Source organism: Lithohypha guttulata (genome assembly GCF_036872675.1).
Source record: "Lithohypha guttulata strain CCFEE 5908 chromosome Unknown scaffold_3, whole genome shotgun sequence".
Lineage (NCBI taxonomy): Eukaryota > Fungi > Ascomycota > Eurotiomycetes > Chaetothyriales > Trichomeriaceae > Lithohypha > Lithohypha guttulata.
In genome coordinates, this window is record NW_027042752.1 from 3,696,433 (window position 1) to 3,713,113 (window position 16,681).

General features: G+C 47.7%; 2 protein-coding genes across 2 annotated transcripts; one reads left to right on the top strand and one right to left on the bottom strand.

Moving 5' to 3' along the window:
- Window positions 1-3,774: 3,774 nt before the first annotated feature.
- PFK26 (6-phosphofructo-2-kinase) lies at window positions 3,775-6,080 on the bottom strand (the record flags this gene model as incomplete). Its single annotated transcript, XM_064899483.1, has 3 exons — window positions 3,775-3,876; window positions 3,928-5,617; window positions 5,671-6,080. 3 exons carry the CDS (start codon window positions 6,078-6,080, stop codon window positions 3,775-3,777), a joined length of 2,202 nt encoding a protein of 733 aa, XP_064755440.1.
- A 1,726-nt stretch (window positions 6,081-7,806) lies between these two features.
- Window positions 7,807-12,690, top strand: LTR64_005142 (uncharacterized protein; the record flags this gene model as incomplete). The annotated part of the gene is made up of 1 exon (XM_064899484.1): window positions 7,807-12,690. The coding sequence occupies one exon, from the start codon at window positions 7,807-7,809 to the stop codon at window positions 12,688-12,690; it is 4,884 nt and encodes a 1,627-aa protein (XP_064755441.1).
- Window positions 12,691-16,681: the final 3,991 nt, after the last annotated feature.

Genomic DNA, 16,681 nt, shown 5'->3' on the forward strand with positions numbered 1-16,681 from the left:
CTACTACCGCGGGCGTTGTGTCTGGTATAGTGAGAAGGAAACGCGAGGGAAGCACAGTTAATTGAGAGGACATCAGTCAAAGGGACATGGTATCGTGTTAGCATTCGCGAGGTGGCACAATCATGATTTGTCAAACGTTTTAAGAGTGTATGCTGTAAATTTTGGCACGAATTCACGGTGCTGCAGCTTGAAATGGAACCTTCATGGAGGTTGTACCTCCCGTGATTAAAAGCGAACAAGTAGTGAGTCCGATGAGCTTGATTCATGTGGATGACGATGAGCTAGTTTTATGGCTTCAGCTGTATCCTTGGAGAGTGGCAGCTACGATTGGGCTGACCTGCAACACACTTCCGATAATCCGACTTTTGAAAAAGGACAAGGAGCAACCTGAAGTTGCTGGAGACGAAGCTATACCTCTTCCGAAAGCCTGCTCTTCTGTCCTTGATCGTTCTTTCATCTCGGTTTCATCTCATCTGAACCTGAATCTTTCCTTATAGTCCTTACCAATACACTCATTCGACATCTCCAAAGAAGTTTGACAGCCTCTATGCTTTACAGATGTTTCGCAGTACGAAGATGCGAGGAACAAAATCAAAGTAGGTCAGTGCAACCGTTCTTCCAGTACAAAGCGTCTTACGAAGAGAATATAACGATCTGAACTATCTTTCCGCAGCGCGGAGGAGTGGTTGAGGCCCACAGTGTCCTGGCGAGCCCTGATCAGATTGAGTCATTGGTACTCGGGAAGGCATGCTGAGTAAAGCCATTGCTCAATCTCATCAGCTCATGCCTCTTGTTCTTGCCAGGGCCGTGGGAATGTGACGATCTCGGGGAGCCTGACATTAAGACCACAAACATTTTATTACGATGTTAGTCTAGCAAAGAGTAGAACCGCTGACGCCGACCGGACTTTCCAGCATAAATTCTACACGAACGAGGGGCAATGGTCGTTAATGATCGTCTGAGCCTCGTCAAGCTGCTTGAGCAGATCGCTGTTGCACCGTTCTGGCAATTTTTCCTAGCAAGCCAGATTAGTTTCCTCTATGAACCAATGTGATGGAATTATCCACAAGCTTGGTCGCGAGCACACACCTTAGCGTACCACGAAAAGTCCTGAAGCGCCTGCTTTGCCTGTCCGTTTTGGTACAATCTGTGGAATCTGGCTTCCTGTTCTTGCTTCAACACCCGTCCTTGCTCTTCCAGTCCTCCTGCTGGTACCCGCCATGATTGCACCACGACATGCCACATCCAAAAGACGCATCTTTTGTGAAGCTCTGAAGGCTGCTCCGGCAACCGATAGAGTTTTGTCGTCAGCTCGCTGCGAGCTCTCAAGGGGAGAGGCGACACTGCATTCGCATTGCTGAGGTATAACATGCTATACACAAGCAGGGTCCAACACAAGATCTTCTGAAAGATGTTGTCGTTAGTCTCGGGCATCTCAAGGACTGGGCAGGCATCAAGGAGTGTCTGATAATGCCGACCACCATCAATCATTGATGCATCTAGGTACGGCAGTGGAGATACTTGAGTATCCCTTTGTCGATCTAGATGGACGTTGTGAATGCGAAAGAGGACGCTAAGGAGGCTTGTTGCGATAAATCCTTGTGAGGTAAGTTGGCCAAAGCCGATCGGTAAATGATCTACTTGAGACTGTATGCTCGAAGGAAGCGGGATCGATGGGAAATCAAGAATCGTGGTCGGTGATGGAGGTGGTAGTATAGGCGGCACACCAGCATCTAGCCAGTATTGGTTTTGCCTGTGGTTATCAGCATGAATATTCTTTTACATTAGCACCACCTTACTGCAATACAGAACATCTGATATGTTCGTCTATCGTTTCCAGCCCTTTTTGCTGCACCAAGTGACGTAGAACTGCTTTGTGCATTTCACTAGCCTTGAAATTACCCAATAGTGCCTGGATAAGTCAGCACTGTTCTCCAGCAGCAGGAAGCAGTGTTTACTTCAAGAATAACGAGATATAGTATGGACAGTACTACTGCGCCATCGATACAAGACCCATCAAGCCGTCGACGCAAATTCGACAAAGCTTGACCACGATAAGACAGAAGTGCCTTAGACGTGGCTTCAGAACTCGACCGAAGTTGATATATCGCATATGAAACAGCGGCTATCGAGTTGCGAAATACCTCTTGCTCAAGGTAAGGTCTAATGGAGTCGAAGGATTGTACATCGTACACATTGAAACATTGATGAAACGTGCTCGTATTAGCAAATAGCTTCTGGGTCCCTTGTGGTTGTTAGTTGCGTGAGTATAGGTGTCAAAGCTGCCACGTACAGATGTGTAGATACTGTGGACAATTGACTTCTGCTGAAATCAGCTGTGGCGGACTAGGTGTTTGACTCAAAGACTTGAATCTAGTTGACGACTTGTCATTCCGTCCGGATTCGAGAATGAAACGACTACCAGTGGTTGACTTCTGCTTGATGGCGAGTCTGAACTTTGATTTCATACCCGACAGTTTGACTTGCATTCCTTCACCGACAGTGCTCGACTGACCAGATGAGATGCTATTTGGTTGTCTATTTCGTGCATTACGATAACCCATACGGGAGGCATGAGATCGCAGCTCAGTCCTTTCTCCAACATTTTGGCCATTGCCTGCTTCGTCTGGTCGAGCTTGAACAAAGCGAAAGTCTATCCTAGGTTGCATTGAGGGTTGGAAGAGGTCATGGGATCAGTATGTTGATAGATCCTGCTTGCACAATCCGTAGGACGAAAAGAACAACCATTTCTCGAGAAGTGTCAATTATTGGCGAGCTACAATGTTGCAGCTGCTCATTGACAGACACGAGTGTATACAACAAAGAAAGGAAAAGCATAGCTGGTCATTCCGAACCTCAAAGTAGGACTTCCTTGCAGCTGATCATGGCGATACTGCAGGCTTGACGCAAGTGTGGAAAGTCCTTCTTGTAACGAATTGAAATTCTCGGCTATTCGTAGTTTGTCAAGCGGAAGCCGCATTCGGTGTGCTAAAGTCGGGGAAGGCGAGCGACCGATCACGTCACCCGAAGGCTTCATCGCTGAAGCTCCGAGTCTTGTCCATCTCAGTGCTTGTTTATTGAGGTTCCCCCTGTGCGACATCTGAACGTTGAAAAACATTAGTGACAAGAGCTTGCAAGGAGACAACATGAAAAGATATCTGTGAAGAGCATATCTGCGGCTCCTTCCTCGAGTCAACAGATCTCTGTAGTTGCCGTTACTATGACCCAGAAGTTGGGGAGAGTATCGACATATGATATAGAGTTTGGTGAGGTACCCTTGAGCTTGAACGAAAGAAAGTTGAAGGCAGGAAGGCTTGCAATCGATTCAATTCGCCTGGAAGGTGCGATAGGCACGATGTGCAATTATCAGCCAGCGAGATCGGGACCCTGAAATACGCCAAGCACGATGAACGGTATTGTTTAGCACAAAGAATTTGACCTATATATCGAAGATTGTTGATGAGAATATCATTAGCTATTGCTCGTATTGTGTTGTATTTGTGTTTGACAGTCCCCATCCAACATAATCATGGCTCGGGACGAATCCATGATCGAATCAACGCCTACCAACACCTTCGCTATGTAAATGTTACATGTCGTAAGCTGCCTCAAGCCAGAACCAGACCAGAAAGTTATGGGAGGCAGCGCTATTAGTCTATCGCTATTCCTGGTCACAGGTTGAAAATTTCACATGTAGATCTCGTAATATGAGAGAATTTCGTGCTCGTCTTCGATCAGATTGCAAGGGCAGTAAGATGAGTGGTCCGAACTGTGCTATGGTTCGACCGCTCGCCTCAGCTTGTAGTTTTCGTCCCAGTTGAACTTATCGGTTTCAGGGTCCCAACGGTATGCTTTGAACTCGACTCCGTAGGGTCGCTACAATATCTGTCAGCATGGAGTCCAAGAATGTGGATGAAAAAAACTTACCGGTTCAATCATATAAGCCACTCCGAGTGGGACGTCTAGGTCAGAGATATCCTCTTGCTTCAAGCCTAAGAAGTATGCGAGTAGAACTCTCGTGATAGAGCGATGACCAATGATGAGGGCGTGGTCAGTCATGCGTTCTACCTCGAGGATGACCTTGCGCAAACGACTAATGATGTCGAGATAGCCTTCACCTCCTGGGCCAGGATATCGATATTGGAGCTTGTCTCGCTTTCGAAGCTCGTATTCTTCCTTGCACTTGGTTCTGATTTCCTGATAGGTCATGCCTTCCATGGATCCGGCATTGAGCTCATCAAGCATGCGCATCTGCTTGAGGTCGAATTCGTCTTCGCAAAAGAATTGAGCGGTTTCAACACTTCTGTTCAACATGCTGGTCCAGACACAGAAGTTCTTCGCTTCACCGACTTGAGCTCCAACCTCAGGATTAGGAGGAGTCGTGTCACCTGGCAAGGGTGGGAAATGAGTTTTGGCCTGCTTTTCGATCTGCGCCTGTTCCCAAGCAATACGCTCCTGCACGATGAATTTCTCAAGTGCTTGAGCGTATCGAATACCCTTCGGACTCAGATGGCTATCACCGCCAATCTTACCACTCACATTGTCCATTGACTCTCCATGCCGTGTGAGCCAGATCTGTCGTGGGGCGAGATTGAAATTCATCAGGTAAGTAATGGTCTGAACAGACAGAAAACCATGAGCTCTGTAGGATACCATCTTACGACCCACGTCAATCATCGAGCAGTAGGGTATTTCGTGGTCCTCCTCGAAGTCACCTAGAGGCTCGTATTTTTTCTCATACTGCGCCACACGCTCCTGAAAATCTTTTAAACTCTTGTATGGGTCTTTCCCAGCGTAGTCAGGACCTGAAAGCTTCAGACGCATATTTGCCTCCAACAAGTTTCGGTCCTTACACCTGGACTCGAGGAACAAGACGTTGATGTCGATATTGCGTTGTTTCAAGTGCTTGATCAGGGACATTCTTCGTTCTTGAGTGTGGTTGGTTGCATCCAGAATCCCGACAGAACCGCCATCATGTAGGACGTACTGCAGAAGCTCATCGAGAGTTTCGTGTGCAACCTGTTCTCGTATTCTCTTTGCTTCTTCGTTGTCAGGATCGAAGAATTTGCTGTCTTGCTGCATGGTAGAATTCTCGGGAGCTGGCATAGGTATGGGGTCTTTCACCTTGTCATCAAGACCTGAGAGTTCCGGCACAACCATATTCAAAGGTGATACAGGAGTGGCTTCGGAGACCTTGTGTTCATCATACACTCTCTGAGGAATGATTGCAGGAGGACCAAGAAACGAGTCGTGCTCGATAATGCCCTGTGGTTGGGAAGTGTTTAGGCTCATTTTCCGAACAGACTCACGTAAAGCTCGATGCTTGTCCTGCGGGATACTCGAGCCTTTCTTACCACCTACCACCCTACGTCGATCACCAACATTGAAAATCCTTGTCGGATGCTGTAGCCAGTTCAGATACCTCGCGATTTTTTTAACGATGTAACTCTTGCCTCTGGCGGGCAGACCAACCATAAGGATGATGAGTTTTGACCCAACATCTCTTTCTGCTATCCTGCCATCTGGAGAGACTTTCGATCGTGTGAGGCCTGGGATATCGAGGGTTGTTGCTCGAACTTTGGGTGTCGAGATGCCAGACATCCCGACTCTACCGTGGCTGTAGCCATTAGTCGTGTTCCCATACCGTGTATAGACGGGATTCGTACTTACATGTGAGGACTAGTAGGCACGGAAGGGAGAGGAGTGTCCGTCAACGCTTTCCCATGATTGTCGGCTGCAAGGTTTGGCTGCAACCGACCTGAAATTGTTTCGTCAGAAGCCCGGCCGAAACTCGTCTTCTCTGGTGGTTTGAGAGTGTCTCGTTTGGCTTGTGACTCATCCTCGCTGTTCTCCTTGTGGTTGAAGGTGGTGCTGCCATCTTGTGGCAATATTAGTTCAGGAGGAGGAGAATCGGTGGTACTGCTGGCGGCGCTCGTGGTTGAGTTTGAATTGGACGTGTTGGTCAGCATTACCATTTGTGCCAAATGACTGAATCTGTCTGCTGAATGTCTACGATCTGGTGATCGAAACTTTGCTTCCGGAACGCTCACAGTATGTAAGTCATAGTCGATCAGAGGCATAGATGGCGGTAGAAAGCGCGCCTTATCTGCACCAAGTGAATGAGCCAACTAGGGCTGAGCTGTAGTGAAGCGTGGATTGTCCAAATACAAGCGCAGCACGTTTTGCTTGAACTCAAACTAGAAAGTAGTTGGGTGCCCGATTTTGAGCTTGAGTCAAAATGTCGAGCATTTTCCGCCGCATTGAGTGCAAGCTAAACCTCCTCAGGTGTAGTTTTGATGCCTATGGCACCAGCTAACGAGGGTGGACACCGTTCAAAGCTCTTTATTTTCAGGCAAGAACCCGCCCTTGTGTTTCCTTATCTCGCCGTAGATCCCTCACTTATGACGCATCTTATTCTCGCCGAGACTTACTTTCAGCATCGGCAGTGGCTGTGCTGCTAATAGATTCACCATGTTCTAGGACCTCGTGAGAAGACCTGGCAGGAAATGCAGAATAGTTGCGTGTTTTGTGTGAAAACAAGACTTTAGTTACCTATCAATAGCAGCGACAATGCCCGCTGCCCGATTCACGGAGTCCGACCTTTTTGAATCATCCTGGGGCAGCTTCTGGGGATCGTCTCCAGCAGTCTGCTACGTCTAATTCGTGGTTGTGGAATACTGTCGATTTTAGTACAATACTACTGCGGCGTCGTCGAGAATGCGAAACAGCAATGCATGGCGGCAACGGTAGCTTCATGAACGGCTGCCGTGTTGGTTAAGCGCTATGGCACAGAAGACTCGTACAGGACACAATTCCTACCTAAACAAGAATGTCAAAGGTTGTGCAAGGATCTATTCATTCCCATTCTTGCAGATTCAGAATTGACCGAGTCCCCCTACTCTGCTAATATTTCGCTTGCCCTCAACTTCAAGACAGCCGAATGAGGTTGTTAGATATGTGAAGCTGAACAGCTGTGCGTCGCTCTGAAGCTGTGTAAGAGCAAAAGCATGCCTTCACTGAACAGTACATGCCTCTGACTTTACACGGCCCATATTTGCTGGCCAGAACCATCGACCCGGAGCACAACCCTGGCTGGAATGCCAACCTGAGCTGGAAATTGCTAAGCTTCTTGTTGCTATGCCTATAAGTCGCGATAACACAGATGCAACGACGTTCGTCGACTTCGGGCCACGCAGTAAGAGCCTACCTCGCACACATGCATAGGCAAGGCACAAATACAGATTGAGGTGAAACTCAATCACATCGAAGGAAGCTGAATTTCGCCCTGAATCTCCCAAATTCGTTGCCGTTGATGACGCTTGTATCGACAGCACATCTTCACAACCACTCAATTTAAGAGAAATGCATTGACATCGCGAAGATGTTGGTTGATCACAACATGCAACCACGATGGTCGACTTCTGAAAACGAAATATCTTGCTGTAAATATCTATAATTGTTGCCTCAGGCAAACAAGAAGCGGTTGATTTGGCAAAAAATACGACTATTACGAGCACGTCCGGCTGGAGCACGCCCAGATTGCCGAGCTTTCAGGACATCCGCAAATGCACGTCTTCGCATCATGAAGTGACATATAGCTCGGTGAGGCGCCGGCAATCTGTTGAGGCTGTCGCAACCATGTCTTGCCATGGCTGTTTCACGAGTGAGATGATTGCCCTTCTTGTACATTCCTGTCGATGTTATTATGTCCTTCACGGTTCAATTCAGTCGTTTCTTTGATTTTTTAGGAATTATGTACTAACCAATTTGTCCCGATCATCTACATCTGCGAGCGGCGACGCCAACATGGTTCTCATGCTTCGGCAGATATGGGCATTGACTCTCAAGAATCTGATCATTACTCTCGTTCGACATTGGGCGTCGACGCCATTTCGCGCCTTCCTACTACCCGTTTTCTTCATAGGCTTTTTGTCGTACGCACGATTCCTGTTCATTCCTCCGTCGGTTTACGGCATCAGTCAGCCATACGCGATTCGAAGCTTGCAAAAAGCCGTTGATGTTGCAGGAGGTGGAAGAAACAAGCTCGTCTTTGTGAACAATGGCTTTAGTGGCGGTGCTATTGATGCAGTTATCGCGCAGGTCACTACTCCGTTGCAGGATGTACAGCTCCTGAACTTGCGCGATGAACTTCAGCTGCGTGAAGAGTGTAGGAACAGCATCCTTGGAACATCTTCGTGTATTGCTGCTGCAGTTTTCTACTCATCTCCAACTGAGGGCAATGGTGGTATCTGGAATTATAGTGTGAGAGCAGATGGCGCGCTCAATTCGAAGATTGTTACAGATTCAAACAACAATGATCAGCAAGTGTACATTCTTCCAATACAGCATGCCATTGATGTTGCTATATCCAACGAGGACGCCGCTGCGACAACCATTCCTCAAAATGCCGAGAACTACCCATACACCTCTATCACGGCAGAGCAGAGGCAGAAGAACATCCGCACACGGTACATGAGCGGTATCATCAATATTCTGGCTGTCGCCTTTTACATTGGCATGGTTGGTGTATCCTACCAACTCACAGGCATGGTTGCAAAGGAGCGTGAGGTAGGCATGGCACAGTTGCTCGACAGTATGATGCCAAACCGAGCTCGCTGGCAACCTCAGGCTGTGCGAATTATTGCAAATCACTTTGCTTTTGATCTGATATACATTCCTGGTTGGATCGTCATGAGTATAATTCTGTTCGTCGGTGTCTTTGCAGAGACTTCTCCGGCCATCATGCTCATTTACAATATTCTGGCTGGTCTTGCTACGTCCTCCTTCTCTATCTTTGCAGCTTCCTTCTTCAAGAAAGCTCAACTTAGTGGCATATTGACCGTTATTGCTTTCATGCTTCTTGCAGTTCTTGCTCAAGTACTCAACAAGTCTGGGACGGGAGCTTACGGGGTCCTGTCTCTTCTGTTTCCACCAATGAACTACGTCTTCTTTATCGTCACTATGGCTCACTTTGAGCGAGAAGCCCTGGGCATGAATTTGATCAAGTCTGCACCCAACCATACCTCTTCCCTACCAGGCATTGCTTTTTGGGTTTTCTCTGTCATTCAGATTGTGGCATATCCTCTTCTCGGAGCTTTACTCGAGGGTACACTCTACGGTACCAGTTCCAAAAGTCGAGAGACTCGAGTTTCGGACTCCGATGTGGCTATTTCGATCGAAGGCTTCAGTAAACTGTATCGACCCAGGTGGATGACGAGACTATCTTGCCTTCTTTTCAGGCGGCCCATGAAGACTGTCCTTGCTGTTAATAACCTCAACCTGGTCGCTCGAAGAGGTGAAATAATGGTCTACCTCGGGGCTAATGGTTCCGGAAAATCTACCACCTTGGACGCCATCGCAGGCCTCACACAGATCACTTCTGGAACTGTATGCATCAACTATCCAGACCAACACACAAGTCTTGGACTTTGTCCGCAGAAGAACGTCTTGTGGCAAGATATGACTGTTCTAGAGCATGTCCAGATTTTTAACCGAGTCAAGTGTGGACATGGCGAGAAGCTAGCCTCGAAAGAAGAGATGTTAGCTCTACTGAACTCCTGCGACATTGGCTTCAAGCAACGTGCATTGTCTCAAACTCTTTCGGGTGGTCAAAAGCGTAAACTTCAACTTGCTATGATGTTTACAGGTGGCTCCACTGTCTGCTGTGTTGATGAAGTCTCCTCAGGACTCGATCCGTTGTCACGACGAAAGATTTGGGATATCCTTCTCGCCGAGCGTGGAAAGAGATCTATAGTCCTAACCACGCATTTCTTGGACGAGGCAGACCTTCTTGCCGACCACATTGCTGTGCTCTCCAAGGGCCAGCTCAAGGCGTACGGCACCTCTGTTGAACTTAAAAGCAAGCTGGGACAAGGTTATCGAGTTCATGTGTATCAACGTGAAGGACAGATGCAAGCAACTGTTTATGAGCTACCCCATATCTTGCATGGTGACCAGGTGGAGTATCTGGTTCCTAGCTCGAGCGCAGCAGCTGAGTTTGTGCAACAGCTGGAGAAGGATGGCATTACCGAGTATCAGGTCAGTGGACCTACAATTGAAGATGTCTTCTTGAGACTAGCCGATGAAGTCGCTCAGCCAGACGACGAAGTGGTGTCGGCACAAGGGTCCATGAATGAAGTCAGTCGGAGCCCGAGCCCTAACGAAGAGACAAAGGCTGCAGTCTTGACATCCAGAACTGTTCGGCAAGCTGATGCTAACGCAGTGCCCGAGTTGTTGACAGGCAAGCGCATCAGCATGTTTCGTCAAGCCATCGTGCTTTTCCGCAAGCGCATCCTTGTCACAAGAAGGAACCCATTACCACTGCTCGCTGCACTTCTGATACCAATCATTGCGGCAGGTTTAGTGACCTTGTTCCTTGGCGAGTATAGACTGCCTAGCTGCAGTCCGCAAGCTATTGATTACATCTCTGAAGTGAGCTCATTGTCTACCCAGTTCAATTACCGACTCGTGGCCGGACCTTCTGCTCAGCTTACCCCAGAAGTCTTGCAACGATTCGCACAAAGTCTGCCAGGCAGCGGCGGAAGCGGCGATGCCAATTTGACTCAACTTCTACAAGCTGTCACACTGGTGGATACTCTAGATGACTTCAATAATCAGATTAATACTCGCTTCGCCAATATAACTCCAGGTGGCTTCTTCTTGGGCACTAATGGTCAAGCTTCAACGATAGCTTGGAGGGGAAACGGAGGCATATCAAATCCTTTGATCATGCTCAATATGCTGGATAACGTCCTTTCTTCTGTTTCCATCTCGAGTCAATATCAAGCATTTGACGTGCCATGGCCTGCGGATGCTGGGCAGGCGTTGCAGATGATCACGTATCTTGGCTTGGCAATTGCTGTGGCTCCAGCTTTCTTTGCCCTTGTGCCGACTCACGAAAAACTTGCACGAATCAGAAGTTTACTCTACAGTAATGGAGTGAGAGCTTTACCACTTTGGCTATCTTATGCCAGCTTCGATTTCATAATCGTGTTAATTTGGTCGGCAATTGCGGTCATCATCTTCACAGCGGTCAGCTCAGTCTGGTATCATGTTGGCTACCTCTTCATCGTCTTCTTCCTCTATGGCTTGGCATCGATCTTGCTGTCGTATGTCATCTCATTGTTCTCGCGCTCACAACTTGCAGCATGGTGTTTTGCTGCGGCAGGACAGGCTGTGGCATTCTTGATCTACTTTGTGGCATACATGAGTGTGCTTACCTACGTTCCAGCGGATCGGCAAACGAGTACAGTCAACATAGCTCACTTCACAATCGCTGCGATTGCACCAATCGCAAATGTTCAGCGAGCTCTGTTTGTATCATTGAATATCTTCGCGATTACTTGCAAGGATCGACAATTGGCTACGAATCCTGGCGACATTACACTCTATGGAGGTCCAATCTTGTACCTGATTCTTCAGTCGTTCATACTCTTTGGGATACTGCTCTGGTGGGACAGTGGGTCGTTGTACAGGAGATTCAGACAACGCAAGTTGCCTGAAGAGTTGGAAGACAGAAACGCCCTTGATACAGATGTGTCGAATGAGCTTACTCGAGTTGCCTCTTCTAAAGACGGTTTGCGAGTCATGCATGTATCGAAAGAATTCAAGCATAATCTAGCAGTCAACGATATCACCTTCGGCGTGCCTCGCGGCGAGGTCTTTGCATTACTTGGTCCCAACGGAGCTGGGAAGTCAACGTGTATTTCACTTATACGTGGCGATATTCAACCTAGCCGGCATGGTGGTGACATTCTGGTTGAAGATGTCTCTGTCATCAGTCATCGTGCACTGGCCAGATCGAGGCTGGGTGTCTGCCCGCAATTCGATGCCATGGACACGATGACGGTCCTCGAACACCTTGATTTCTATGCCAGAATTCGAGGAGTTAGTGATCCTAAGCACAATGCACTGGCGGTCATGAAAGCAGTTGGTTTGACACCTTACTCAGATCGTATGGCGGCCAAATTATCCGGAGGTAACAAGCGAAAATTGTCCCTAGGCATTGCATTGATGGGTAATCCTGCTGTTCTCCTTCTCGATGAGCCTTCCAGTGGCATGGATGCAGCCAGCAAGAGAGTGATGTGGAAGACACTTGCATCAGTCATTCCAGGGAGGTCACTTGTCCTGACAACTCATTCTATGGAGGAGGCTGATGCTCTAGCAAATCGAGCAGGAATCATGGCAAGTAAAATGCTCGCCTTAGGGACGACGGACTACCTGCGTCGAAAGCATGGAGACTCGTACTATGTCCATCTTGTGCATGCTGATTCACCGCACACTAAGGACGAGGATATGGAGCGGATAAGGAGGTGGATACTCAAGAGAATGCCAGGCGCCAAGGTAGAAGAGAAGACGTACCATGGCCAGCTAAGATTTGAAGTTCCTGCATCAGTGCTGCACGGTGCTTCACTCGATTGTGCCACTGATAGGCCGAAGGACGAGAAGGACACATCGATCGTGTCTGTACAAAACACACACTCTGCATCATCGATCTCACATCTCTTCTCCGCACTGGAATCAGCAAAGAATGAGCTTGGCATTGAACATTACAGCGTGAGCCGAGCCACTCTGGATCAAGTCTTCCTGAATATCGTTGGCAAGCACAATGTAAGTGAGGAGGATCATGAAAAGAAGAACAGTATTGTCGCCAGAAAGCGGAAGAGTGGACTAAAACGTTTATTCCTCTAGTGGTAACGAGGATTAGATAATGTAGATTTTTAAATATTTCTGTCATAGATGTATATAGATAGTGAGGTCTCAGCGAGCTATTTCGGAATTTGTAAATACTTGTATGTTTGATATTTGCCGCTTTCATGATGCTGTACACGAAACATACTGGATGGGTTTGCTGGAACAGATATGTCTCGCTTGACATTCCACTTCTGACCCTCGTTTACCGTATCTAGCCATGGAATATATTCTCCTCGTTGACCATATCGCTCCTTGATCACCGTCGTGATGAGCCATCTAGATCTATGTATTCTGTCGGTGAACATGCGAAAAGAGTCATCACAGTCATGCCCAAAATGACACAGCTGGAGAAATGAGGCTTTCTTAGAAGTTGAGGATTGAGTAGGACAAGAATATAACAGGCAGAGTGCAAAGGGCAATCGGAAAATATTAGCTGTTGTATACAAAAGTCATGTGTCATGTTGTAAGAATTCTCGCTTGATCCGGACGTATATTGAGGCGGAAAGTTAATCTGCTCTTGCATCTCGTAGAAGTCGTCAATAATGTAACTGAAACAAAACAATAGGCCCTTGACGAATATACAATCACTCTTCGCGTCGCTACGACACTATGCCAAGTAAATGCTTGCCGACATTTTGGTTTCCTCTAGTTCAAGTGTACAAACTATTTGGTATGTATATTTGCACTAAAGGCGAAATTATATATTCCTTCTACATTCCTTTCAACACTGCGATGCAAACTCAGAAGGTCACCACAATTTGCGAGACCTGTCTTCGTCCTCATGCAAAGACGAAGATCAACTCGTCTCGAGGCTCAAGCTCAGAATAATCAACAAGATGTCTCGACGAACACTGACAACAGCGAATGTATCCAGCGCGGTGGACGACCGGTCAAAGCCAATTCACGTACCGGCCAGCAATCACCTGAAGAAGTCTTGACTGATCAAGACGACGACTCTCTGGAGATTGATTCAGTTCCAGACACGATTGGATACTCAAATGCCCATTCTGAGAGACTGCAAGACACGAAACTGACAGAAGATGGTTCCTCTGCAGCCAATCGGCCCAACCTTGAAAACATGACCTTGAGCTGCATCTGTTCCAGTAGGCCGACTCAGATATTAAGGTCAAAATCACGTCTGCGTTCTCAAACCCAAACCCAATCACCACTCATCTGTTGCAACGGCTCCACAACCTATCATCATCAAGGCTGTCACGATTTCGACGAACTATACCCTGTCGACCCGTATATATACTTCTGGATTTGCCCTTCTTGCGTCATGTGTACGACACGCTGTGGTGCGACTTACTCGATTCCCGAAGGTGAACGGTACATGATTCGATGTAGTCGTTGTGAAAAGTGGCAGCATCGACAATGTGTAGGAGTGACTTCGCATGCCAAAGTGGAGGAGTGGTAAGCGGGTGTTTATGTTTGCGAGAGGTGCGAGCCGAATATGAGAGTGCCTTTGTCTCATCACATTGATAGCAATGAGAAGAGTTTGAAGAAAGATGCTATGAAGCATGGACAACCAGAACAGCCTAGCTATAATGAGCAGTACCACAAAATAGGCCAATTCGTTGAGCGAGGGAGATAAATGGACCCAAAGTCCAAGGCAGTTGCTGTCGTTCTGCCTGCTCTCATCGCGTCGTATACTATACTTTGCCTCCTGTTCTTACATGGTCAGCATTAACTGGATTGTCATCAGCAGTATGTATTCTGAGTTTCAATGTAGAGCTCGGCCATTCGAACGGCATGTTCCGTGTGCTATGTGGTGCCAGAACTGTACAAGATGGTGTATACCATGTTTTAAGCTTAGTTGCAACGTTAGTTGTTGCTACGATGAGATCGCTTCCGTGGAAAGTCGTGCGGAAGTTGAAGGGTAACATGGTGGAAAGCGGGATAGATCACGTGGACGAATAGAGAAATGCTTCCCCATGATCGGGGACGCGTTTCCATATCAGGTAATTTGTTGTGCTCTGACGTGACGCGCTCATCGTCCTTGCACTTTGATCCTTTACGAAACAGGACCAGCTGAGCTTGTCCACGCTTACTACCATACTCAAGCAGTCTCCAAACCGATACACAGCCAGAGAGTGGTGAATCGCAGTCGAAAAGGGTGCGCTGGCACGAAGCAGGCGCGGGAATATGCAGGCCACTACAGTAGTGTTGCATAGGCGTGCTAACATGACAGATGACATGTGGTCATAAGAGGATACGATGCTTTGACGAGTAGAGAGGTCTCACAAGCCGTGGGAATAGTTCAGCTCGACAAGATTCAGCCCTCTTCCTCTCCAATCCCTGCCGAAACGAGCAATCCTCTTCGAATATAGGCTCCATACATCGGTCGAAAAAGATGGATCATGGGGGATCAGGAAGGGACAGCGATACCTTTCGGACCAATCGAATTGATTGAGAAATTTCAAAGAATCGTAGCCTGTGGCTGGAGAAGCATGTTCTGAGAAGGATCAGACAGCTGGGAGCTGAAGAGCAGGCAGGAGAAATGGTTCATCTATCCTGTGCAGCCAACTGACCCATAGTTAGAATATCTTGCAGAAAAGATAGCTTTTAATGAGCATCGCTTAGGACTGGGTTATTGATCAGCGAAAATGTGGCAGACCACCAACTCTCATTCGATATGCTCGCAGCAGATGAAGAACAGGAAGATGGACTATTTTGCAAACACATTGCTGAGTCATTTCAAGCTACCGTGACACGATGGAGAGCTGTCCCTTACAAACATTGATCCAGGGACAAGAAAGCGACAGGTTGGTGGGTGGGTTTTACCAAAAGCTGATTCCTGACGCCTCAGGCATCCAAGTTCGCAAATGGCCCGCCTTGAGCATTGGGCTGTTCCTATACTGCCATCCCAACATGATGTGTAGTGCCTGACCCCTTCTTCATGAACAACCCGTAGAACAGGCTACAGCATACGATGGACGCGACACTACATTAATCCAGCGCTTCTCTTCTGTTGCAACCGCAGTCGATAACCACTCATTCCGCTGCATCAATCCTCAGCAAATCAATTTCAAACATGTTCACATGGCGGGCTGTGGTCTGGCACATTGGCCTAGCATCTTTGTTCCCTCTCTATCTCACCCTGAAGGTCGTCTGGAACCGTGATGCTCTATATGAGCGATCCTTTGTACAAACAAGTGTTCTGATATTGATATGGGTATGGTGGATTACCAGATATACGATACCTTTTCTCACCTCGCCACTACGACACTTGCCATCACCGAGAGGCGAGGTATTTGGAGTGGGACACGAGCACATGTTGCGTGAGGTTCCGATGACTGACAGCATACTCAATGCTTGTAAAGCTACTCCTAATGATGGTCTTCTAACATTCTATCAACTGTTCCACAGCGGTCCTATTGTCGTTCCAACAACACCTGAAGCTGTAATGGAGATAGTCAACGCTCGGTCATACGATTGGCACAAACCAGGTCCAGATGCGCGCTTGCTGAGACGTATACTGGGAAACGGCTTGGTCGTCGCCGAGGGTCAGCCCCACAAGTCCATGCGCAAAGCTGTGGCTCCTGCGTTCTCAGGGAAGCAGATTCGTGATCTTGTGCCTCTATTCTACGAAAAGGGAAGAGCGTTCGTGGAAGTCCTGGCTGAAAAATCTCCTGATGGCGCTGTGGAGATTACGACTCAGATGTCTAAGGTGACGCTCGACATCATCGGATCTACTGGAATCGGAATGGACTTCGATACCATACACAACCAAGACAACAAACTAGCGCAGCTATACGAAATTATCACTGGTCCGGACAGAGGTCCTATCGTCCTCTTCTTTCTGATAAATGCATTCTTACCACCTGTTCTGGTGGAGAACATGTATGGCACAAGATATGCTAGAGTTGCCAATGCCGTACGAACTCTCCGTCACGAAGTACGTGGTCTTCTACAAGAAAAGAAGCAATCCTTGGAGATGAAGCAGCAAAATGATATCATTGCCACTATCATGAGATCTGGCGACTTC